This window comes from Mobula hypostoma, chromosome 10 (assembly GCF_963921235.1).
Source record: "Mobula hypostoma chromosome 10, sMobHyp1.1, whole genome shotgun sequence".
Classification (NCBI taxonomy): Eukaryota; Metazoa; Chordata; class Chondrichthyes; order Myliobatiformes; family Myliobatidae; genus Mobula; species Mobula hypostoma.
In genome coordinates, this window is record NC_086106.1 from 49,830,277 (window position 1) to 49,857,301 (window position 27,025).

Here is a 27,025-nt window from a genome sequence, read left to right on the forward strand (position 1 = left end):
ATGATGTTCTTCCTCCTCTTCTGTTGTGGCAATTATGGCTGGGAATCTCAGTCCATATTAATGTTGGGACCCTGCTTCTCACTGAGGCTCAGCTTCGAAAGTTGCTTCCTGATATTCCCATGTGAATATGCCTTTCTCACAATCCTTCAGCCTCCACTTTCTGTTTCTTCCAGCCCAATGATTTCTTCTGTCCACACTCTGCTCATTCTCCCCGCTGTATATTAAGGGTAATGCCTCTTAATGGTTTGCTAAAAGCTTGAAGCCAAGGTAAAGATTTTTGGTACCTGGCTCTCCCGTCAATCCACATCAACATTACAGATCACTGGATTGTACCAGGGCTTTGAAGACAGACAGAAACACTCAAATGGAATCAGGTCAACACTTGACCTGAAAGTAACTGCTGATCCCTATTAATACTGTTGATGTGATTCTCGCCCTGGTACAGAATGAGCTCTCAGCTAAACTCCAGTTTATCAGCACTGTGCACATTGCACATGGAGTAAAATTATGATCTGTCTGCTCACCCTCCTACCTGCAGACATTAGATTTATGTACTAATCTCTTTACACATATAGCACCTGCTATGATTTATCCTACAAGTACCTGGATGCACTGGTTTGTAAATTGGAACCAAATCAACATCCACGGGGCCTGAAGAATGAGCACCATAGTGTTGAATTTTTGAGCCATTGTTTCCCTGCTAATTCATTGCTATGACACCCAAAACAGAAATCATTACCTGCAGTCAAAGTGCAAGCAATTTATTTGATATATTCTACAAACGTATTTGAACTTGTTTCTTTTTGGCCACTTTTGGAATTACAGGATACACTCGGTCAATGGAGGCAGAATTAATGGAGTCTCAGTGAATTAGTAACAAACACAAAATGCTCAAGATACTCCACAAGTCAGGTGGCATCTATGGAAATGAATAAACAGTCGACGTTTCGAGCTGACACCCTTCTTCATTTCCACAGAAACACAAAATGCTTCTCCAGCACTTTGTGTTTCTTGCTCTGGATTTCCAGTGCCTGCAGAATTTCTCGTGTCAGTGAATAAGCAGCCTTGTTTTATAGGAAACTAGACACATCAAAATTATTCGGCAGTTCACCATGAACTTGTTTTTGGCTACATGCAAAGACCAGTGCAATTACTGTATGTTTATCTTATATACTTTTAATAAAATACCATCTTGCTTAAATGATGAATAAAGGCTATATATATTTTTCATTACAGAAATATCACAATTTGATAGGTTGCGGTAGATTTTCTAGTCTCTGGCTGACTTCCTTCATGCCTCTCTCTTGGTTCCAGTGTGGCAAAAGATGAAGTTTTCCCCTTGTCCCTTCCACCTGAACATAACAATACTGTGTTGTTTTCTAACTATTACCCCACTGACCTTGTTCACTCAGTTTTCCTCCAACTCACTTTCAGCAGCTCTTCCTTGCATAACATACTGATCATGAAATTGATCCTAAATGCATTGCTTTACGGTTACACTATTATAATCCCAGTCTACATTTGGAGAGTTTATTGCTTTTAATTTAATTCAGGTATTGGTTTTCCAAAGGCTGAAATCAAGATAAAGGTTTTCAAAACCTCGATCACACAAAGCAGAAGAGGAAACTGACCTTTGAAAATACTGATAAGAGAGGGAAGGGAAGACGTTCCTGGTGTTGGAACTTGTTGGAGGTGTGAATAGATTGTGAAGAATGGTTCTTTGAATGAACTGGTGAGCTGGAAGATGAGGACCAGGGGAACTCTGTAGTTATTCTGTCCAGGAGAGAAGGAGTAAGAGCAGAGGTGCAGAAAAGACTCAGTTCTCCATGACGGCAAAGAAGCCACCGTTCAGGAAGAATGCTTTGCATCTGTTTTTACCATCAAAGAAGATGCCTCCATACTTGCAGTAAAATGGGAGGTAGCAAATATATTGGATAAGCTACTGGTGAGACAGCAGTTTTGAATGGGTAGCTTGTAAAATTATTGAGCAACATAGGGTTGGAAATTGCAAAAGGAGTTCACATAATTGAAGAATGCCTTGGGGTTTTCCTTTACCCTACTCGCCAAGGCCTTCTCATGCCCCCTTCTTGCTCATCACCATTATCTTCCAATTCTTAGTCTGAGGGCTGTGCCAAGGAATAGAAGAAAGAATAGACCAACAATAGGTCAATCAACTTAATATTAATGGTAAGGAAACCAGCAGCAACAAAATGCAGTCACTAGTATGAGTGCAAGTTAGTGCAAGAAACCAGCTCTGGTTTAGCAAAAGCAAGTAGTGCTTAACTAACCTGAATGAACTTTCTGACGAGAATACAACTGAGGTTCTGTATACGGACCTCCAGAGGCAATCTTAAATCCCATGCCTATAACACACTTGTAAAAAAGTTAGAATTCAAAGGCAGCATAAATAAAATATCATCACAAATCGAGAGTCCTACACTGGGCCGATCTAGTGCATTTCATTGTCATGGTAGGATCATGTTTTCTTTGAAAAATATTAATCATTTGGAGTCCAATGAATAATTTCACAACTTGCTGGAAACATAGGAGAACATTAAAACACTTCAAGAAGATACTGACAGGCTGGAAAGGGCTGCAAATGAAATTTCATGGAAAAATATGTGTAGCGTTATTAATAATTACAATAATAAAATAACCAAATAAGGCAGGCCGAGGGAAGTTATTTCTTACAGTGATAAATCATGAACAAGGGAAAAGAATATTAAAATCTGGAGCTACTATAAATTAGGTTAGCTGAAATCAGGAAGCATTTTTGCACATTTAATAGAGGTTTCAAAAGATCGAAATGCTGGTCATTTGGGGCTTTTGAAACTCAAATGATATATCTTTGTATTAGGTGAGCGTGTCAAGAAATATTGATAACAGGCTCGTAAATAAGAATGAACAATAGAATAAAGATACAACAATTGGCAAAACAAATAAAACTCCTGAAAGCCTCCAGTGACACCAAATGGCCCTTTAGTTCCAGTGTAACAACGGGAGGTCATAAACATGAGAAGATTTGGAACTCCAAAGCAACATGCACAAAATGCTGGAGGAGTGCAACGGGTCAGGCAGCATCATGGATATGAACAGGTAGCTGATACCTTTCTTCAGGACTGTAAAGTAAGGGGGAAAACACCAGAATAAAAAAGTGGAGGGAGGGGAAGGAGGCTAGCTGGAGGGTGATAGGTATAGCCAGGTGGGTGGGAATGGTTCATGGGCTGGAGGAGGAGGAATCTAATGAGACAGGAGAGTGGACCATAGGAGAAAGGGAAGGAAGATGGGACCAGGAGAAGAAATAGGCAGGTGAAAAGAAGTAAAGGTTTCAAAGGTTCCAAAGGTACATTTAAATTATTTTTCTTTGCAAACATCCACAAAAGCAGAGTGCCCCAAAGAATGAATGACAGTAAAATGTAAGAACCCTAAAGACTCCCAGCTCCCCTCTCCCACGCATCAGCAGCAGCAAAGCAATGCCCCCCCAAACAGCAAAAAAGCTACAGCACCATCCACCGAGCACTCAAGCATGCAGCAAGCATCAATAAAGACACAGGCTTGCAGTACCTCAAAGACTACTCTTTCACCTGGTAATTCGACATACCACAGGCTCCCTCTCTCCCTAATAACGGAAAAAGAGATGTCTCTATTTCACAGCGAGAGGATAGACTTAACAAACAACAATGTTAAAGCTCTGTTGCGTCACTTTTTCCAAGCTCTGTGCCCAAAGAACTCGAGTCTCTGGGCACACAGCCAGCAGCCAACTTGCTGCTTTCAATCTTCTGTCTCCCACGACACACAAATTTCTTGCGGAGACACCGAACTCGAGTCCACCCACCTCAGAATGGGGAATGGAGGAAGGGTGGGGGGGGGGATTTTTTTTTACCAGAAGGAGAGGTAGACATTCATGCCATCAGGTTGGAGGCTACCCAGGCAGAATATAAGGAATTGCTACATCACCCTGATGGTGGCCTCATATTGGCACTAGAAGACATCATGGATCAACACATCAGAATGGGAATAAGAAGCGGAATTTAAATGTTTGGCCACCGGGAAGTCTTGCTTGTGACAGATGTTGCAGATGTGCTCGACGAAGCGGTCCTCCAATTTGCGAAGGGTCTCACCAATGTAGAGGAGCACCAAACACAATAGATGACCCTAGGTGAAGTGTTACCTCACCTAGAAGGACTGTTTGTGGCCCTGAACGGAGGTGAGGGTGGGGATGATTGAAAAGAGAGGTAGATTTTTCACATTCATCATTTCAATGTGGAAATTGTAGCGATACACTGTTCCTGCAAATAGAATCATGGTTAATTACACACTGTAATTTTATGAAAATGTGGACTCCATTGTCTTTTGTAAATGGTGTATTATTATTACTGATTTTGTACTAACAGTATTGGAACCTAATGGTACTTGCATGCCGAATTCCCTGCTGCTGTGTATCATTTAGGACTAATGAAGGATTCCAAGATCCCAGGGCAATTTTGTACAATGTCTCCAGTCTACAATCATGTCTTAAAGTCTTGTGGTTCACAACTTTGGTCACCAAAGAGCCAGTACCGAAACTAGTGATATTGGCAAATGCATTACTTGTGATTGGTGCATCTGATCTGTTAGTTTAAATCCGTGAAATAGAATTAATAGGACCTCATTTCAAAAACTACCAATCTTGATTAATATTTGTTTTTCAAGCACCATATTTATATACATGCAGATACACATTGTCTGTAATATTTTAATTGTCTCATTTAATTTTTGCAGTCTTTTCATTATGCTTCTCTGAGGTCAAAAACCAAGAAGAGACAAAAAGGTAGGAAACATGCAAAGAAGTCAATTATAAACTGTTTTATTTTAAGTCAGCTTCGTAAATAAAGACACAAAGTATTGAACCAGGTTATGTTTTGGTGGAGCTTATCAGTAGTTATGGTGGTATGATAAAAGTTATTGGTTAGACCTCAACTGGAGTATCATAAATGTCAAGACCTTCAAAAGGGTGCTCAAGTATATTAGATTGGTGGTAAAGATGAGCATATTATAAGTGAAAAGAAAGGAAAAGCCGGAATTGATCACATTAAATCAGAGAAAATTGAAGGGTTATTGAATAAAGATGTTCAAAATTACAAGCCCAGAAGACACAGACTGAAGTTAATTGGCAAAGAGCCAGGAAGAAGTAGCAAAATGTGCTACTATAATCTGTCAAACCACTATTTTCAAAAGAGCAATGGAATTGTGCAGGAAAATGAAAATAAGTTGTAGGGGCTATAGGAAAGAATAAGAGGAGGAGACCAATTGGAGAAAGAGCCAGCAGATATTGGTGTTTTGGCCTCCACACTTCCTAACCCTCCACATTACTCTATGATTTGAATTCTATCCTTCGCTGAAAAGCTATAAGCTATTATGTTAGGCAACACGCACAAAATGCTGGCAGAACTAGCAAGTCAGGCAGCATCTATGGAGATGAATAAACAGTCATCGTTACAGGCCAAAATGTTGACTGTTTGTTCACTTTCATAGGTGTTACCCGATCTGCTGATTTCCTTCAGCTTTCTTGATGTGTTGCCTAGGATTTTCTAGTGTCTGCAGAATTCCTCGTGTTTAAGCTATTATATTATAAAGTAGAGACATCTTTCACATTGTGGAATTGCATCCTTCAAGCTATTATTGAGTTAGCTGTCATTTTGCTGCATTTCTTGAAATTGTTAATGGTCTGTAATGTGCATTTGGTAATCTTATAAACATTCAAACAATATTTCTGCTGTTACTTTTTATGTAAGACTTGTGTACAGTGCAGTCTCAGAAATGAGAACAAATTAAATGATCCCTTTGAGCTTTGGTATCTGTAGTCATGCACAAATGGAATAACAAGAACGGAGAGAGATTGAAAGCTTCACTGCACAAAAGCACGCTGCTTCAATCCACTGCTCCTGACAGTATGAGTGTGCTTTCTTTCCCCTATTCCCCGGCTACAGAAACAACACCCAAAAGTTCAGCCAACCGCAGTTATCGCATTGCACTTACTGTAAGTTGTTTATTCAAATTATTTTATCTATAGGAAGTAGTTCAATATAATTGAGAAGTCTAAGCCCAGACTTTATCAAGCAACTTCCAACTCACTGCAACTCTTTCTAAGATAAACTGCTCCTAATTGTTCTTTTGGAAGCCCTTGCTCCACTTCAGATGATGCCCCTTGTCATTAATTCCTCCACAGCAGAAGTTTAACTGCCTATCAAATTTTGTTAAAAACCCTCAAACTACAGTTTTCAAAAGAAACTAAGCAAGATTCCCACAACCTTTATGTATCTGCACAACAACCCTGGAAGATCATGCCGAAATACACAAAATATAAAGCCATTTGTAATATTGTTCAGTCTGTACATTTACTGTGTTATTCTGCATACGTAGCACTATTTTTTACTCAAGTGGTCTCACAGGAAGTTACAAACTTCCTATGTTTGAAAGGGCTTCTACACAGTGTATAGCCCCTCTATATCTAATGCCACAAAGACTTTACCCAGACTGCAGGCCTTCCTCACAAAGCCTTTGTGTTGGCCGCACCAAGCCTCAGTGTGTCCTTCAGCACATATTCCTGCAGCCTGGGATGTACCAGTCAGCAACATTTCCTTACAGACTGAACTATGTTTTTCCAATGCTCTTCACATAGTTGCCAGCATATATATATATCTCTGTCTATCATCTTTAATGATTTGTGATATTCTCAACATTGAAATGCTCATAACAATTAGTTTCCCTCATAACAATTAGTTTCCCATGTGGAGGGAATCAATATTATCATATTGAATTCCCTTACATGCCTCAGCCAAAATTCTTCTTAGTGTTGCAAATGTAAAAGCCCTTGCAAAAATCAATGAAACTTTATTGGTGTATGTGAAAGCAACAGACATGAGCATTAAATCAAAATATGCACTGTTAAAAGCATATGAAGCACAAGGTGAAATGGGACGCAGAGTATGCTTCGTTACTGCCTGTATTTTTATGTTTTTTGTTTTAAATGATTTTTTAACTAGTGAATTCCAGTCTGAGACACCAACCCTTTAAGATAAGTGAGAATTGTTGATTTTGGGAATGTGTACTTTTTAATCCTTTTCTGAAAGGATGTAGGAAGATACATTCAGTGGTCATTCAGGAGGTACCAGAGAAACATGGCCCCTGAGTGTATTTCTGTATGTTCATGGTCTTCTGCTGCCACGATTCGCTTCAAGGTTCGACATGTTGTGCATTTAGAGATGCACACACTGTTGTAATGCATGGTCATTTCAATTATTGTCACCTTCCTGTCAACTTGACCATTCTCCTCTGACTTCTCTCATTAACAAGGCATTTTCACCCACAGAACTGCCACTCACTGGTTGATTTTTGTTTCCTGCACCATTTTCTGTAAATTCTAAGGACTGTTGTGCGTGAAAATCCCAGGAGATAGGCAATTTCTGAGATAATCAAACCACTCTGTCTGGCACCAACAATCATTCCACGGTCAAAGTCACGTAGATCACGTTTCTTCCCCATTCTGATGTTTGGTCTAAACAACAACTGAACCTCTTGACCATGCCTGCATGCTTTTAATGCATTGAGTTGCTGCCTCATGATTGGCTAATTAGATATTTGCACGAACAAGCAGGTGAACAGGGGTACCTAAACCCTGCAATAATTCCTGTATTTATCACAATCAAACTAGATCGACAAGCCTAACACAATGTAAACATTTATTTCTGATATTGATGATGTGTGCCTGATGTGGTTAGATATTCCTCCCCTGCTCTTTTAATGGATGAATTAATGAGTTTAAATAATCAGGTTATCTCCTTGTTTAAAATCACAAACTGTAGCATGTCCTGGGAATGTATTAACTTTTGTCAATCCTGTAATTTCAATCCTTTGACATTTACACTATTAATTATATCCTCACCCAACATTTTCCATTTCCTCATCTTTCCCAGCTCTACTACATCATAAGTGAAATTTGAAACTAATTCAAACTCAGTTCCAGTGCTTTGTCTGAATAATTCACATGAAAGTGAATGAACTAAACCTGATTTGATGCCAGTTGTCATCTGTAACCATTCTGTGTTGGACATTTGGCTCTGATAATATTCCAAATTGAAAATCACAACTAAAGTTAGATGGCACTTTACAGCATCCAGAATGAATAGAAATGTTCAATGCATCTGCTATCATTGTGTGCATTACTACCAGATACAATTTAATATTTGATTCCTCCATCAGGCTCCCTTACCAGTGGCAGCAGGAGGCGAATTTCTTGCAAGGACTTGGGCCATGGAGATTGTGAAGGCTGGCTGTGGAAGAAGAAAGATGCAAAAGGATACTTCACCCAGAAATGGAAGAAGTACTGGTTTATTCTAAAGGAAGCATCTCTCTACTGGTACACAAACCAAAATGTAAGGGGAAAATTCTCTTTCCATTGATCTTTTTATTTAAAAGAACTGGGAGAAAGCGGTCTTTATGCAAAGAGTCTGAGTAAGCATAGAAATGCTGAATATAGATCTAACACTCAGGGGTAGCTCATTACCCCAACATTCTATTCAACAGAATTCTTAAAGGAAATGATAGAATGCCAGTTACGTGTGTACTGAGTACTTTGAACTCTAATTTTCTGAAAGAGGCTTTACAACATACCATTATCCCCAATTCTTCCAAAGCTAAATAAATTCTGAATGCTTTCATTTATGCCTTCTCCTGAATGCATTCTCTGTTCTCAACAGTGCTCAGCAATTTATTGACCTCTTAGTTGCACATGACTAATTAATAACTCAGGACAAGAGGGTGAACCCATAGGACCATAAAATATAGGAGCAGAATTCAGCTATTCAGCCCATCGCAATTCCTCTGCCATTCCATCATGGGTGATTTATTATCCCTCTCAACCCCATTTTCCTGCCTTCTCCCCATAACCTTTGATGCCCTGACTGATCAAGAACAATCAACCTCCACTTTAAAGATACTCAATGACTTGACCACCACAGCAATGAATTCCACAGATTCACCAGCTTCTGGCGAACGAAATTCCTCCTTATCTCTGTTCTAAATTACCATCCCTGTATTCTGAGGCTGTGACCTCTGTTCCTAGACTCCCCCACTATAGGAAACATGCTCTCCATATCCACCCTATCTGGGCCTTTCAATATTTGATAGGTTTCAATGAGATCTCCCTTTTTCTTCTAAACTTCAGCAAGTACACTCCCAGAGCTCTTAATATGTTTACTCTTTCATTCCTGGAATCAATCTTGTGAACCTCTCCAATGCCAGGACATTTTAGATAAGGGCCCCAAAACTGCTCACAATACTCCAGTTGCGGGGTCTGACCAATGCCATATGAACCCTCATCATTACATCCTTGGTTTTATATTCTGGTCCTCTTGAAATGAATGCCAACATGACATTTGTCTTCCTGACCACAAACTCAACGTTTAGTGAATCCTGCACAATGACTCCCAAATCCTTTTGTACCTGAAATTGCTCCGTGTCTAGAATTGTCGGGTACAGTCTTTCATTGGTTCTATTATGTTTCCTGGATTTGCTGAGTGTACCCTCAAGAAAATGAATCTCAGGTTATATATGGTGACATATACACATATACTTCGATATTAAATTTACTTTGTACTTTGTGCTTTGTACTTTTGTGTTCCTTTGTTGTCAGTCATTCTCGTTCCTGGAACTCATTACTAAAAAGCACTATTGACCAGAAACACCTTACCAGTTCAAAAAGGCAGCTCACCACCACTTTGCCACCAGTCCCAACATCTCAAATGATAAGATAAAAATTCCCAACTTAATAAATTGATTTATGGTGAGTATAATTGGTGTACAATTGAGGTAAAATGTGTACCACAATCATCAGACCGCCATTTATATTTTACAGTTTTAGTACATTATGAGTTCGCAATTTCAGATTTTGTGAAAAATGTGAACATTGAAGCAAATGCAATCCCTTATATTACCAGTTAACTCTGTCTCTGTGACAATTACTCACAGTGATAAAGAATCTTTAACAATAGTAACATTCCAAGCAGTTGAGCATTAGAAGGAGAACTATTAAAGGAGGCTCCTTAATACGAAGTGTTACAATGGGCAGAATTTTAGGAAGAGAATTTGCAAGAGTAACATTGAGACACTAAAGATTTATATAACCATATAACAATTACAGCACAGAAACAGACCATCTCGGCCCTTCTAGTCCATGCCGAACTCTTACTCTCACCTAGTCCCACCGACCTGCACTCAGCCCATAACCCTCCATTCCTTTCTTGTCTATATATCTATCCAAACAACATTGGAACCAGTACAGATCCCTGAGGCACACCACTAGACACTGTCCTCCAATCTGACACACAGTTATCCACCACTACTCTCTGGTGTCTCCCATCCAGCCACTGCCGAATCCATTTTACTACTTCGATACTAATGCCTAACGATTGAACCTTCCTAACCAATCTTCCATGTGGAACCTTGTCAAAGGCCTTACTGAACTCCATATAGACAACATCCACTGCTTTACCCTCGTCAACTTTCCCAGTAACCTCATCAAAAAATTCAATAAGATTTGTCAAACATGACCTTCCACGCACAAATCCATGTTGACTGTTCCTAATCAGACCCTGTCTATCCAGATAATTATATATACCATCTCTAAGATTACGTGTGTTAAGTTTACGTTTACATGTGTGAAGTTGTGAATCTGAGAGTGAAAGAGATGAAAGGGACTGGAAAGGGCAGAAGTAGAATGGATCAAAAACACAAGAAAATCTGCAGATGTTGGAAATCCAAATCAACGCACACTAAATTCTGGAGGAACTCAGTAGGCCAGGCAGCAGCTATGGAAAAGAGTCAATGTTTCAGGACAGACTTCCAAAAATCATAGGAGTTTCACAAATCTGCATATAGTTGATGAAAAAAGTCCTGATGAAGGGTCTCAGCCTGAAAAGTTGACTGTTTACTCTTTTCCATAGATGCTCACTGGCCTACTGAGTTCCTCCAGCACTTTGTGTGGGTTGCTTTAGAATGGATCAAGTGAGTTCTGGAAAGAGTTTGTAAACAACCAATGCAGTATCCTGTTCTCAGCATTTAGCATTTTGTGCTTAAGTAGCCGATTGCTTACATGAGCTCCACACACAATGACTTCCTGAAACCAGCATTCATGTCAATATCAGGAAGGGCATCTACAAAATGCCCAGTGCTCCAGTTCTCTTGGCAGAGGCAGCAGTGTTTATTCAGCAGTTCACATCTCGTTAAAATCCACAGAATGCAAGAATAAACATAAATAAATAATGCGTCATTACAAAATGGTCTTTCGCACAAAGCCTTCAGTTTTGACTAATTGCCTTTTCTCGTCAATTATATGCATGTTTGTGAATCTCCTGTGATTTTCGGGAAAAAAATACTTATGTTAAGGTTAATCCTTCAAAAACGATGTGCACAACAGAACTACAATGCTTCATATTCTTGTTAAATAATGTCATACACGAAAAGCACTACCCTGTCACATCATATAACCTGCTTGCACCAATGGACAGAAGGTGGTTTTAGCATCTACTACAGGGGCAAAGAGATCAGTATTCACCTTCATTTGTGAAATTGTAATATTTACAATTCAAATGTCACAAGCAAATATTTTTAAAAATAGAACAACATTGAAATCCGTTTATTATTATGTATGACATGAAATTTGTTGTTTTGCAGCAGTAGTACAGTGGAAGACATAAAATCACTATAGATTACAAAATAAATAAATAAATAGGGCCAAAGGCAGGAATAACGAATTAGTGTTCATGGATTCACGGACCATTCAGAAATCTGATAATGAAGGGGAACAAGCTGAACAATAAAAAGGGGGAAATAACTTTATGTCTTGGAACTGCCACAAAACAATAAAATTCACATCATAAAAGACAACGATAATCAACCTGATTCTGCTTATTGTTATGTGAAATTTGAATCGCGAGCTTACTGTGTGAACTACTAATTCCACAAACTGATACCAACTAAGTCGAATCTCAACAAGGTTTAATGTAGTGAATTTAGTTGGGAAAACCCTGTCTTGGCCTGGGTGAAGTCCCTTGTCCACATACCCTGGGCAGATGTCATTTCTTGGCCCTGATACCAAGGGAAATTACAAGCCAACTATAAAGCCAATAAAGACTGGCTTTATTTATCTGTTAGCTGTTGTATGAGGGGCCACCACTACACCAAAATGAAAGGATTAAAGCTCTAACGATACAATTCAGCAACAAAGGCAATTTTTGGGTATTGTTCAAAATACCTCTGTGAATAATTTTTGATGGATGATGCAAAGCATTGTGTCACTCCTAAGGAAATAATGCAAACATAAAGTCAACTTGACGCAATTCTGCAATTTGAGGTTTATCACACAAAATCACAATTAGAATAAATTAATTAAAACAGTTTATGATTTAATTAGATCAGTTCTAGCTACATTAATGACTGGGTGCCCATGGTGGAGAAATTAACTTCCACTAATTATCATTTTTGGCAAAACCTAAATGGTGCAAAATTTGACGCATTTTCTATCAAAACAGGAACTTTATTTTAAACATCAGAACAACATAACAGGCTCTGTGTCCTTGTTTTGCCAGGATGAAAAGGCAGAGGGATTTATCAGTCTACCAGAGTTTCGGATTGATAGAGCTATTGAATGCAGACGGAAATAGTAAGTGTTGAAAGTAGAATTTGTAAAACAAGGGGATTATTTGCTCAACTTTAAACATCTAAAGATAAAATTTCTTGACTGTGGGCAATTGCTTGTATTTTGGCCAATTTGAAACTGAAACCTGCAATATCACACCAAAATTAACAGTGAGAAAATCAATCTAAATGACTTGGATGAAAATGTTGGTGGTCTGATTAATAACTTTGCAGATGACAGAATATTTGTGGAGTCATAGATAATGAAGAAGATTGCTCAAGGATACACTGGAACATAGATGAGCTAAAAGTCTAGCCAGGACAGTGGCAAATGGAATTTAATGCAGACAAGTTTATTGTTCTTCCTTCTTTGTGGATAAGTTAATTCCACTCTGAATTACTGTTTAGGTTCCAAGATGTTGGAGTGGACAATGGTTATTTGAGGCTTTAGCTCTTCGAGCTTTCAGTGAGGAGAGGCTTGTGAGAGAGAAGATTAAAAAACTGTAGGTGGATTTTTTTCAGTTTATTTATTGTTTCCTTCTTTATAATTGTACAGTTAGAGCAGTAGCAGAGGAAAGTCACAGCAGTTGGGTCTCTGGCACTGAGTCTGGCTTTCTGACTCAGAAGGGAAGGGGACGGGGAGAAGAGCTGTGGTGATAGCAGATTCATTAGTCAGGGGAATAGAAAGAAGGTTCTGTGGACAATTCTAAGATGGTATGCTGCCTACCAGGTGCCAGGGTCCGAGACATCTCCGATTGAATCCTCCGCATTCTTAAGTGGGAGGGTGAGCTGCCAGAGGCCATGGTCCATGTAGGTACCAATGACATAAGTAGGAAGAGTGAAGAGGTTCTGCAAAGTGTGTTCAGAGAGTTAGCAGTTCAGTTAAAGTACAGGAACTCCAGGGCTGTGATCTCAGGGTTACTACCTGTGCCACGTGATAGTGAGGCCAGAAATAGGAAGTTCATACTGTTTAACACAAGCAGGAGGGAGCACACCAGCATTTTGCAGGGGGATGGGAATCATAGTGCCAGAACAGTGAGCAGAGAGATTGTGGAGACAGATATTGTTAAGACCTGAGACACAAAGTCAAGAACCAAAAGGTTAAGCATGGTGTGACTAGGTCCTGAGCTGTGTATAACTCAAAGCAAGAAATATCGTAAGAAAGGCAGATGAGCTCAGGAGATGAATCAGCACCTGGAATTATGATATTGTAGCCATTAGTAAGACGTGGTTGCAGGAGGGGCAGGACTGGCAGCTCAGTAATCCGGGGTTCCATTCTTTTAGACGTGACAGAGCAGAAATGATTAAAGGAGGAGGGGTGGAGTTACTATTCAGGGAAAATGTCATGGCACTGCTCTGTCAGGACAGACTGGAGAACTCATCTAGTGAGGCATTATGTGTGGAACTGAGAAATAAGAAAGGTATGACCATGTTAATGGGGCTATATTACAGACCACCCAACAATCCGAGGGATTTAGAGGATCAAATTTGTAGAGAGATCACAGAAGCATAAGGTTGTTATAACAGGTGAGTTTATAACAGGTCACAGTTTGAGGATAGAGGGGAAGCCTTTTAGGACCGAGATTAGGAAAAACTTCTTCACACAGAGAGTGGTGAATCTGTGGAATTCTCTGCCACAGGAAACAGTTGAGGCCAGTTCATTGGCTATATTTAAGAGGGAGTTAGATATGGCCCTTGTGGCTACGGGGGTCAGGGGGCATGGAGGGAAGGCTGGGGCGGGGTTCTGAGTTGGATGATCAGCCATGATCATAATAAATGGCGGTACAGGCTCGAAGGGCCGAATGGCCTACTCCTGCACCTATTTTCTATGTTTGTATGTTTCTATGTTTCCACATATTTACTGGGAGCCCTATACTGTAAGAGGACTAGTTAGGATAGAGTTTGTTAAATGTGTTCAGGAAAGTTTCCTTAATCAGTACATAGAAGTCCCAATGAGAGCGTGTGCAATACTTGATTTTCTATTAGGGAATGAGACAGAGCAAGTGACAAAAGTTCATGTAGGGGAAATCTTTGCATCTAGTGATCACAATGCCATTAGTTTCAAAGTAAATATATAAAAAGATACGTCCAGTCAGCAGGTTGAGATTCTAATTTGAAGGCCAATTTTGATGGTATTAGAAAGGATCTGGCAAGTATGGTGTGGGACAGGCTGTTTTCTGGCAAAAGTGTATGGAAAGTGGAAGGCTCTCAGAAGTAACGTTTTGAATGTACAAATCAGAATAAAAGGTAAAGCTAACAGGTGTAGGGAACCTTGGTTTTCAAGAGATATTGAGACCCTGGTTAAGAAAAAAAGGAGGTGCACAATAGGTATAGGCAGGTAGGAACAAATGAGGTGCCTATGGAGTATAAGAAATGCAAGAGAACACTTAAATAAACCAGGAGGGCTAAAAGAAGGCATCAGGTTGATGTAGCAGACAAATTGAAGGAGAATCCTAAGGAATTCTACAGATATATTAAGAGCAAAGGATTGCAAAGACAAAATTGGTCCTCTGGGAGATCAAACTGGTAATCTACATGTGGAGCCAAAAGAGATAGGAGAGATCTTCAATAATTTTTTTGTATCTGTATTTACTCAGAAGATGGACACAGTGTCTTTAGAAGTGAGGCAAAGCAGTATAACTTCATGGGCCCTGTACAGATATTACAGAGGAAGAGAAACAAATTAGGATGGATAAATCCTGTGGGAGGCAACTGCAGAAATTGCTGGTGCCCTAGCAGAGGACCAGAGTTATAAGGAAAGATTGAATAGGTTAGGACATTATTCTTTGGAGTATAGAAGATTGAGAGGAGATTTGATAGAGTCATACAAAATTATGAGGGGCATAGATAGGGTAAATGCAAGCAGGCTTTTTCCACTAAGGTTGGGTGGGAGAACAACCAGAGGTCATGAGTTTTTGGTGAAAGGTGAACAGTTTGAGGGGAACATGAAGGGAAACTTCTTCACTCAGAGGATTGTGAGAGTGTAGAATGAGCTGCCAGCGCAAGGGATGCATGCAAGCTTAATTTCAATGTTTAAGAAATGCTTGAATAGGTACATGGATGGCAGGGGCATGGAGGGCTATGATCTGAGTACAGGTCATTTGGAGTAGGCTGTTTAAATGGTTCAGCACTGACTAGATGGCCGCAGAATCCATTATTGTGCTGTAGTTTCCTATGACTCTCTAAGAGTAAGGTAGTTCAGTTTGGGAATTCATATATTTCTAAAAAGACATTTAGAGTAAATGGCGGGGGCCTTAGGAATGTTGATACAGAAAAAGCCAGGGTGCAATTCCAAAGCTTGCAGAAAGTGGTGACACAGGTGGATAGGATAATGAAGAAGGCATTCGGTATGTTTGGCTCTATAGTCTGAGGCACTGAGTATTAGTATGGGAATACTATGTTGCAGTTGTCAAAAAAAGCTTTGGGTAGATCACATTGAAGTAGAATTCTGTAGTATTCTAGTTGCCACATTACAGGAAGGATGTGGTAACAATAAAGGGAATGCAGAAGAGATTCACCAGGGTGTTTCCCAGAATGGAGTCTTGTAGTTATACAGAGAGATTGAATAGGCTAGGTTTGTACTGACACAAACATAGGAGGTAAAGAAATAATCTTGTAGAGGTTTATAAAATTCTGATGGGCACAGATAGGATAGGTAGAATACATTCCTTGAAAGGGGACCCTAGAACTAGAGTGCACTAGTTAAGGGGAGAAAGAAGAAATTTAAAAGAGATCTGAGGAGCAAGTTTTCCACAGGGGGTGGTGATTATCTAGACTGAGCTGCCATAGGAGATGGCAGAGCTAGCATTGAGAAGGAATTTGCCCATGAACACAGAGAGGAAGGTATGGACCTAATGCAGGAAGTGGGATTAGTGTACATTGACATCATGATCAATCTGGATGAGGTGGGCCGACAGGCTCCATTCCTGCACTGTACAATTCTATGATACAATCATAGATGAAGGAACACACAGAGAATTAAATAAACTAGTTTGTGCAGTTATACTGTAACTTACCTATGTGCTTGTTTGTGAATTTGCAAAGAGCAGACATCTGTCTTTTAATTCCCTTCTTTAATTAAGGTCAAACAAAAGTGAAAAAAATATATATTTCTGAACACACAGAGCAGATCTTGCGATGAGTAAGATGATAATTGATACAAAAACAGAAAACGTTTGGAAATACTCAGTTGGTCAGGCAGCATCTGTGGAAAGAAAAACAAAACCAACATTTCAGGTCCTTGACATTGACTGTTGCTCCTTCCACAGATGCTGCCTGGGTGTTTCCAGCATTTTCTGCATCTGCAGTTTTTATTTTATGTTTTCATTTCCTGGATGTTTGGCATTCTGCTTAACTTCCCACCTAAATGATGTCAGTAGAAATTTGGGAAAACTGTAGATGGAACAGGCTAGAGATTTCTGAGTCAATAATTTTATAATATTGCATGGACTAAAGAACTAACACCAAAACCAATGTGCTTTGCTTAATAACTACTCGCTAAAAGTAATAATCTTCCTTCTTTTCTGGTCAGTGTTGTGTGACTGTAACATTTTGTTTCCCTGAAGTGCCTTCAAGGCTTGTCATCCAAAAATTAAGAGCTTCTACTTTGCAACCGACTCCTTGGAAGAAATGAACAGGTAAAGTAGTTCCATTCTGAGAAGTAATATTCAAGGTTTTGAATAGTAACATCATGCGTAGAGAGTAATGTGTTTAGCCAGTTTTGTTTCATGTAAATGGCAGATTATGAAGAGTAACTGATAGTGATATTATTATTAATATCACAGATGAAATCACATAGAACTTGCACTGAGCTTCCATTAACACATTGTGAATGAACACCTAGTATAGATTTAAAACAAAATATGCAAGTTGCTCAGAATCAGAATCAGGTTTAATATCACCGGCATATAGTATGTCATGAAATTTGTTAATTTTATATCAGCGATGCAAAGAAATATATGAAAAATAAATATAGAGAAAAAAATCTGAGTTATGTTAAGTGTGTATGCATGTGTGTTTATTAAATAGTTAAGCTAAAATAAGTACTGCAAAAAAAACAGAAAAAAAGTAGTGAGGTCGTGTTCGTGGATTCAATGTCTATTTAAATATTGGATAGTAGAGGGGAAGAAGCTATTCCTGAATCGCTGAGTGTGTGCCTTCAGGCTTCTGTACCTCCCTCCCAATGGTAACAATGAGAAGAGGACATGTCCTGGGTGGTGAGGATCCTTAATGATGGATGCTACCTTCACAAGGCACTGCTCCTTAAAGACGTCTTAGATATTACAGAGGCTAGTACCCATGACTTGTAATCTTACAAATTCCTGCAACTTATGTTGGTCTTGTGCAGTAGCCAGCTCCCCACCCCATACCAGAAGGTGATGCAGCCACTCAGAATGCTGTCCATGGTAGATTTGTAGAGGTTTTTGGTGTTTTAGTTGACAAACCAAATCTCCTCAAATTCCGAATGAAATATAACCGCTGTCTTGCCTTCTTTATAGTTGCATCAATATGTTGTGTCCGGGTTAGGTCCTCAGAGATATTGACACCCAGGATCTTGATGTTGCTCACTCTCTCCACTTCTGATCCCTCTATGAGGATTGGTTCGTGTTCCCTCATTCTGAAGTCTACAATCAGCTCTTCAGTCTTACTGACAGTGAGTGCAAGGTTGTTACTGCGACACCACTCGCTCTCTCATCTCCAGCTGAGATTCTGCCAACAATGGTTGCATCATCAGCAAATTTATAGATGGTATTTGAGCTGTGCCTAGCCACACAATTGTGGGTATGTAGAGAGTGGAGCAGTGGGCTAAGCACACACCCCTGAGGTGCGTCACTGTTGATCCTCAGCAAGGAGGAGATGTCATTTCCAATGTGTACAGATTGTGGGTTTCCAGTTAGCAAGCTGAGGGTCCAGTTGCAGAGGGAGGTACAGAGGCCTAGAGTCAGTAGCTTTTCAATCAGGACTGTTGAAATGATGGTGTTAAATGCTGAGCTATAGTCAATAAACAAAATCCTGACATAGGTGTTTGCATTGTTCAGGTGATCCAAGGCTGCTTGGAAAGCCATTGAGATAGCTTCTGCTATGTACTTATTGTGGCAATAGACAAATTACATTGGGTCCAGGTCCTTGCTGAGATAGGAGTTGATTCTCATCATAATCAACCTCTCAAAGCATTTCATCACCTTAGATGTGAGCACTACTGGATGATAGTCATTAAGGCAGCTCACACTGCTCTTCTCGGGCACTAGTATAATTATTGCTCTTCTGAAGCAGGTGGGAACTTCTGACCATAGCAAAGAGAGATTGACGATGTCATTTGGTTGGTACTGGTTTTCAGAGCCTTACCACATACTCCATCAGGCCCTGCCACATTGCGAGTGTTCACCCTCTTGAAAGACAGCCTAATTTTGGCTTCCAAACCAGAGATCACAGGATCAGTGGATGCTGCGAGGATTCTCATAGTTGTGGCTTTATTCTCCCTTTCAAAGGAAGCATAAACGACATTCAGCCTTTAGGGAGGCTATTGCCCATGATAGAGCTGGCAGAGTCTGCAACTTTCTGCAGATTTTAACGATCCTGTGCAGTGGCCCCTCCATACCAGATGGAGATGCTCTCCAAGTACACCTGTAGAAATATCTATCTAGGATGCCTAAGACTTCTTTTGCACAGCACTGAATTTGTCAACATGGAGTAGGGAGTGAGTTTGTAAATCTGGGAGCAGAGGATGTTGGGAATGGCGAGGGTGGAAAGCTGTGGGAGGGTTGGGGGACAGGTGGCAGAGAAGGAGTGCTGAGACCGGGGATGGTGCAGGTGTAGACACACCCAGCCATGAGACACCAGGCAAGCTCATTTGATTCATAGCGATTGGTTTATTGATCATTTCAGAATATCTCTCTGGTGCTTCCCACTCCCTTCCCTCTCCTTTCCCGTTTTCCTAAGCATGAATCCCCTCTCCCTGCCCGCATTCCATTCTCAGTCCTCAATACAAACCCACATCTGTATCAGATTTATCATCACTCACATATGTCATGAAATTTGTTTTTTTTTTGCGCAGCAGTACTGTGCAACACATAAAATTACTACAGTACTCTGGTAATATACGTGCCTAAGACTTTTGCACAGTATCATATATAATGTAATTATAAATTACATTAAGAAATAAATATATTTTTCTTTATGTAATTTATAGTTTTCTTTATATGTTTACTCTGTATCGCTGCTGCATGACAACAAATTTCATTGACATATGCTAGTGATATTAAACCTGATTCTGATTCTCCTCAAACTCTTACTGGCTTTCCTTATTCATAATTGCATTAATATGTTGGACCCAGGATAGTTCCACAGAGACGTTGACAACCAGGAACTCGAAACTGACCTCAATGCTAACTGCTGGTTGAGGACTGGTGTGTGTTCCCTTAATTTCTCCTTCCTGAAGTCCACAGTCAATGCTTTGGTCTTACATTGAGTGTAAAGTTGTTGTTACAACTCAATGTCAGTAAGACCAAGCTTATGAGCTAACAGCTACTGCTGTTCTCTGCAGAAGTACATGAAGCAAATTTCTTAGTAAATCATCATCTACTATTTCAGCACAGCCATTGAAATCCATTTCCTGAAAACGTATAACCTCACTTGATTTGATGCGAATGTGTTGAGTGTTTACTTGCAGATAGAGCCAGTGATTCATGTGCTTCATGTTTCATCTTGAACTACATCTCAAACCACAATCAGAGACTCACATCCTTCAAGCCTGCAAAAAATGAATCTCCGGGCAGTATATGGAATCATGTACATACTTTGATAATAAAATGTGAAAAGAAATTACAAGTAATAATTGGATGAGATTTAATGAAAGGTGAGGGATGTTGAGTGAGGAGACCAAACAGGTTGGGACTGCTGATTTTAGACCAGGAAAGACTGAGGAATGTTAATACAGTGCTCAAAATCATGAATTATTTTGCTTCATTAAATAATTGCAAACTGTTTTCAGTACAAAAGGGTTGGTAACCAGAGGGCATGGATTTATGGTGACTGGCAAAGTACCCAGAAAAGCCATGAGGAAATGTTTCTACTCAGCTTGGAAGGGAGATCAATTGGATCACTCTACCCGAAGAGCCAACATGAGCCAAATGCTTTCCTTCTGGGCTGCATTGTTCTATGGTTCTCATTAGATAACTTAGCTTTCAGCTAAATGAAACCTTCCAAATCCCTGGAACTGGCACGTGACGGAGAGTCACTTAGTACCACTAAATGTTGTTTCTGTTGTTGCTGGATTCAAACAATGTGTGGGGGTGAGGCTTGTCAATGGTTTCCTTCTCACAGCTTTCTGGCTTACCTGCAACATGATGCAGAGGGCGCTTGATGAATGATTGCATGGAATCAGACAAGTTGATGCTGTGCAGATATTGTACGGCTCATTTCCAGTGCTCCACAGCTGCTGAAACAGGAAGGATATCTGGTTATACAAATCTGTTATCTCATCAACTTCTCCATACTGTGCATCACCCACCCTTCGATTTGCAGCTTGTAAAATTTTCCACAACAGCATCCCTGAAGTATATCAGATGCTTGCAACCCGCAAGGGGGTTTGAATAGGCACTGCATATGGTGCTATGCACAGTTTACTGAATTGAAAAATAACTTCACTGCAAAACAGCTGTGGATATAATTTAAAAATTGCTGGAGTGCATTGTAATTTTAAACTCTATGTATCTATTCATAAGCAGTTAGCAATATCTGTGAAGGGGGGCCCTGCTAGATTAATCTCTAGCATAATGTCAAGGTAGGCTTTCATTAAACAAGCCCCTGAACAAAAGTAAAAATCACCTGACTGCAGTTACCACCAGCCAATCAACAAATCCAATTTCTTACTACATACAGAGCAAAATATTTACGGCCACATTCATTCTTATCTCTCATTCTTCTTTCAAGTCTCTTACTGTACTGTGGCCATTAGAGAGACCTTCTGACATGTCTGTATCAACTCTCTGCCACTGCTGGCCTGCAGCCTGCTCAAAATGCAGTGCCTCATGGTCCCATTTCATTTTGATCTACATACACTGACTAAATATTTACAGATCATTAAATATGGCTTGCAGGCAATTTATTGGGAAAGGAGTGGCTAAATGAATCAAAAGTAAACCAAAAAGTTGTGATGCTTTAGGGTGACACTACTGTATTGACAAGATATATTGCATTCCACTCCTGCCTGGGGATTGAAAGAGCCAGCAGCTTTTATGGCCAATTTTCTTGGTATTAGCTTGCATATTACAAGAGTATTGAATTAACTCACTGTTGTTAGGATAATCCTATTACAAGTATCTGTCAAGGAATTTCTAGTCAAGTCATCTGACTCAAGAAATCTTCACATTGGAAAGCTGGTTTTGTTTCTACAGTATACCAAGAGTAACCTCACCATCACTCTCATAGTCTTTCTCCAATCTCAATGCTGTCAGACCATTATCAAACTGTGGATGAGCAGATCTCATCTCAAATTGAATACTGGAAAAACCAGATGCACTCAGTCCCAATTCCATTTCTCATCTTTCCAAGACTAGACCAGAGAGTTTGCAAAGTTACTGTTACATGGCATCCCAAGGTGGGATTCAGTGCATGTATCTATGTCATCACGATGACTGCTTTAACCATCTCTTTTCCTGCCGCTGCTCATTTCCTGCAGAGACCTCTGTCCATGTGCCCGTGTCAATTCCAATGCACTGCTGGATAGCATGTTATCCTCCAAAGCTCTGCTGCCTCTGTGTTCATTTTTTGCTTACTAACTTATAAAAGGATCCAGACTTGTTTTTAAAATTCTCAACCTTGTCCTTAAACCCCTCCCTTTCTCTATTATCTCTCCCAGTCCGGTAGCCTTCTTGAATATCTCAGTGCTCCAAATCCTGAAATTAAGTATGTAAAATAAAAGGACAGGCCTTCAACTGCCAAGACTCTGGCAACTAGCCTGAAGTTCCCTGTTAATTTCTCTTTTTACCTCTCTTTCCACTTTTATGTCTCTCATTAAATCATTGATGAACTATTTCACAATCTGTCTTGTGTGGCTTGACCTTATAAAACTGATAAAATTCTATGGACTGCCTTGGAATATCTTTGGAACTTGTGCTTTTAATGAAGTTGTTGTTGTTGTTGTGGAGGAGGAGGAGGAGGAGGAGGAGGTGGAGGAGGAGAAGGAGGAGGTGGAGGAGGAGGTGTGGTGGTGGTAGTGGTAGTGTTCCTGAAGGTTTCAGGAGAAATACTGGAAGGTAGGTCTGCTTCATAGCAACTTTATTATTGAAAGTAGGGTCATAGTTGTCAGTCTTTGTTAACTAGTTTTATAGCAATCCTGATATGGTTAAAGTTTGGAAGTTATAGGAGTCCACCAAAAACTTAATCCGTTATAATTCTACCCAACAAAAATATGAAGTTTTTTGTTGGTTAAGGTGAAAATCATGAAATGATCTCAGAAACCCAAGCATGTAATATCATCTACATGAGGACCTGCAGTTTTCTGGGGGACAATCTTTTAATTTTCACAATTGTTTTTAAATATTTGTGTCTAATTCTGAGGAGCATACAATATAGCAATAATTAGTAGTAGGCTAGAGGATTGGGAAGCTTTTAACAACCAACAGAAGGCAACTTAAAAAGCAACAAAGAGAAAAAAGATGAAATATGAAGGTAAACTAGCCAATCATATAAAACAGGATTCCAAAAGTTGTTTTTAGATATATAAAGAGAAAAAGAGAGGAAAGAGTAGATATTGGACTGCTGGAAAATGATGCCATAGTGTTAGTAATGGGGACAAAAAATGGCTGACAAGCTCCATAAGCAGTTTGCGTCAGTCTTCTCTATGGAAGACATCAGCAGTATGCCAGAAATTTGAGAGTGTCAGATAGTAGAAGGAGTGCAGTCACTATTACGAAGGAGGAAGTGCTTGGGAAGCTAAAAGGTCTGAAGGTAGATAAGTCACCTAGACCATATGGGCAACATCCCAAGATCCAGAAAGAGGTAGCTGAAAAGATTGTTGAGACATTGGTAATGATATTTCAAGAATCACTAGTTTCTGGAGTGGTAGATTGCAGTTGTCACTCCACTCTTTAAGAAGAGAGGATAGGCAAAAGCCAATTAGTCTGACTTCAATAGTTGGGAAGTTGTTAGAGTCTATTATTAAGGATGAGGCTTCAGGGGACTTGGAGGCACATGATCAAATGGGTTGAAGTCAGCATGCTTTCCTTAAGGGAAAATCCTGTCTGACAAATCTGTTGGAATACTTTGAGGAAGTAACAGACAGGATATACAGAGGAGATTCAGTGGATGTTACTTGGACTTTCAGAAGGCTTTTGACAAGGTGCTGGACATGATGCTGCTTAACAAGCTAAGATACTAGCATGGATAGAAGATTGACTGACAGGAGGCGTAGAGTGGGAATAAAGGGGGCCATTTCTGGTTGGCTGCCAGTGACTAGTGGTGCTCTGCAGGGGTTGGTGTTGGGACTGTTTCTTTTTACCTTATATATCAGTGATACGGATGAAGGAATTAATGGCTTTGCGGCCAAGGTTAGCAGATGATGCGAAGATAGGTGGAGAGGCACGTAGCACTGAGGAACCTGGGAGTCTGCAGAAGGACTTGGAGAGATTAGGACAATGGGCAAAGAAATGGCAGATGGAATATAGTCGAGGGAAGTCTATGGTCATGCACTTTGGTAGAAGGAATGAAGGAATCAGAATCAGGTTTAATATCACTGGCATATGTCATGAAATTTGTGAACGTTAAGGCAGCAGTACAATGCAATACATGATAAATATAGAGAAAAATAAAAAAGTAGTAGTCAGGTCGTGTTCAATGACCATTTGGAAATCGGATGGCAGAGAGGAAGAAGCTGTTCTTGAATTACTGAGTGTGTGCTAAGCTAAAGGCGTCGACTATTTTTCTAAATGGGGAGCAAATACAGAAATTGAAGGTGAAAAGGTACTTGGACATCCTATTGCAGGATACCCTGATGGTTAACTTGCAGGTTGAGTCAGTGGTAAGGAAGGCAAATACAATGTTGGTATTCATTTTGAGAGGACGAGAATATAAAAGTGAGGGTCTAATGCTGAGCCTTTATAAGATGTTGGACGCATTGGTCAGCCCGTATTTGGAGTATTGTGAGCAGTTTTGGGTCCCTTATCTAAGAAAGGATATGCCAACATTGGAGAGGGTCCAGAGGAGGTTCTTGGGAATGGTCCCAGGATTGAAAGAGTTCACGTATGAGGAGCTTTTGATGGCTCTGGGCCTGTACTTGCTAGAGTTTAGAAGAATGATGGAGGTGGGGGGTGGGGGAGATGTCATTCAAACCTATTGAATACTGAAAGGTCTAGATAGAGGGGGAGAGTATACAACCAATGGGCACAGCTTCAGAATAAAAGAACATCTATGTAGACCAGAGTTGAGGAGGAATTTCTCTAGCCAGAAGGTGGTGATTCCATGGAATTCATTGTCACAGGCAGTTCTGGAGGCCATCATTGTGTATATTTAAGGCGGAGATTGATAGGTTCATGATTAGTATGGTCGTCAAAGGATAATAAATCTGCCAAGATCAAATGGTAGAGCAGACTTGATGGGCTGAATGGCCTAATTCTGCTCCTATTTAATCTATGGTCTAATCTTCAGAGATGAAAGAAAACAAGCTGATGATGATACCAAATAATTACACGTTATCTTTTCTGTATATTGGCCTTAAGAGTGGAATACATTGGACTTCCCAGGCATGCAATTAATCTCTAAAACTCATCATTGCTCTGCTCACATAATTACTCTGAGCAAGTATTCAGATTTCCGCTGATTGAATTTTACTGTGTGTCATTAGCTTTATTTCATTGAAGAAGAGGCGGAAGCCTTATCTGTGCCTAGAATATTTCTACATGAGAGTCTCTGTAAATAATTTACTTATTTATCTTTTTAAAGAAGCTTTGCTGTTCAAGAGCAACACTATACATAATTAAATACAAAGCATTTTAACCAGTTAATTCAGTTAATCTAAACTGTAATTTTATATAATCAAAAATCTCTTTACCCAGTAGAATGTTTGACACGACAAAAATAATAAGCTGATCTTCACTAAATTATAAAATTATAGAAAGTAGCTATTTGGTCAATAATATATGCACAGGCTCTTTGTCATGGATATCCAGTTAGATCCACATATTCTTTTCTCTTCTAAGTGTTCATCTAACTTTGTTTTGAATGATACAATCACATTTATTTCCATCACTTTTCCATACAGGCACCCCAGATCATAGGAGATGTTATTTTTTTTGGTTTCTAGCTCCATTCTTCAACCCTTCAGCCTCAGGAAACAGGCATCCACACCCACATATCTGAAGTTTAATTCTATACCAAATCAACAGCAATCAGCTGTGAATCAGAGGATCACAGAAAGATATAGAAAAGGCAGTTTGACCCATCATGTCTGTGCTATCCCATTCTAGTGTGTATGACCATGGCCTCCTCTAATGTCATGATGAGACCAAACTCAGGTTGGAGGAGCAACATCTTATATTCTGTCCGGGTAGCCTCTAACCTGATGGCATGAACATCAATTTCTCCAGTCTCCAGTAATCTCTCACCCTCCCTCCTCTCTTTTCCTATTTCTCATTCTGGTTCCCCTCTCACCCCTTCTCTTCAACTCACTTGCCCATCCCTTCCCTCTGGTTCCATTTCTCCTTCCCATGGTCAACTATCCTCTCCTATCTGATTCCTCTTCTTCAGCCGTTTATCTCTTCCACCTCCCAGATTCTCACTTCAACTCCTTCCTCCACCCACCTGCTTTACGCTCCACCTGGTTTCACTCATCTCTTGCCAACTCATACTCCTTTTCCTCCCCTCCACCTTCTTATTCTGATTTCTGCCCCCTTCCTTTCCAGTCCTGATTAAGGGTCTCGGCTAGAAATGTTGACTGTATATATCGCTCCACAGGTTAGCTATTTATTTCTCTCTGTAGATGCTCTCTGACTTGCTGAGTTGCTCCAGCATTTTGTGTGTGTTGCTCAAGATTTCCAGCATGCATATGTGAAGAGACAAAAAATCTGACTATAAGAGCTCCAGAAAGGAGCTGCGTAAGTCAGGGGATGACTTGGAGAAGGGGTTCTTCAACACGGAAGAACTTTGTAGATATGGTGAAGAAAAGAAATGTTAGATTGTGGAGAAGCACTTGCATTTCTGAGAGTGGTGATTGTGACAGAGTTGAAGGAGAAGTGGCAGTGCTGGAGGAGAGAGAACTGACAATCTCACCTATCCCAGAGTTGGAAAGAGAATTGGGAATTGGGTCAACAAAGCATACCTAAATTTACAGACCACATAAGTTCAGAGAGCCTGG

General features: G+C 39.9%; 1 protein-coding gene across 1 annotated transcript in view; it reads left to right on the plus strand.

Annotated features, from left to right (window-relative positions):
• Positions 1 to 27,025, plus strand: part of si:ch211-26b3.4 (connector enhancer of kinase suppressor of ras 2) — an 841,707-nt gene that overhangs the window by 749,532 nt on the left and 65,150 nt on the right. Inside the window, exons 15-18 of the mRNA XM_063060466.1 lie at positions 4,762 to 4,810; positions 8,242 to 8,414; positions 12,627 to 12,700; positions 17,241 to 17,312. Of these exons, the coding sequence (XP_062916536.1) occupies positions 4,762 to 4,810; positions 8,242 to 8,414; positions 12,627 to 12,700; positions 17,241 to 17,312 (368 nt within the window). The remainder of the gene's footprint in view (positions 1 to 4,761; positions 4,811 to 8,241; positions 8,415 to 12,626; positions 12,701 to 17,240; positions 17,313 to 27,025) is intronic.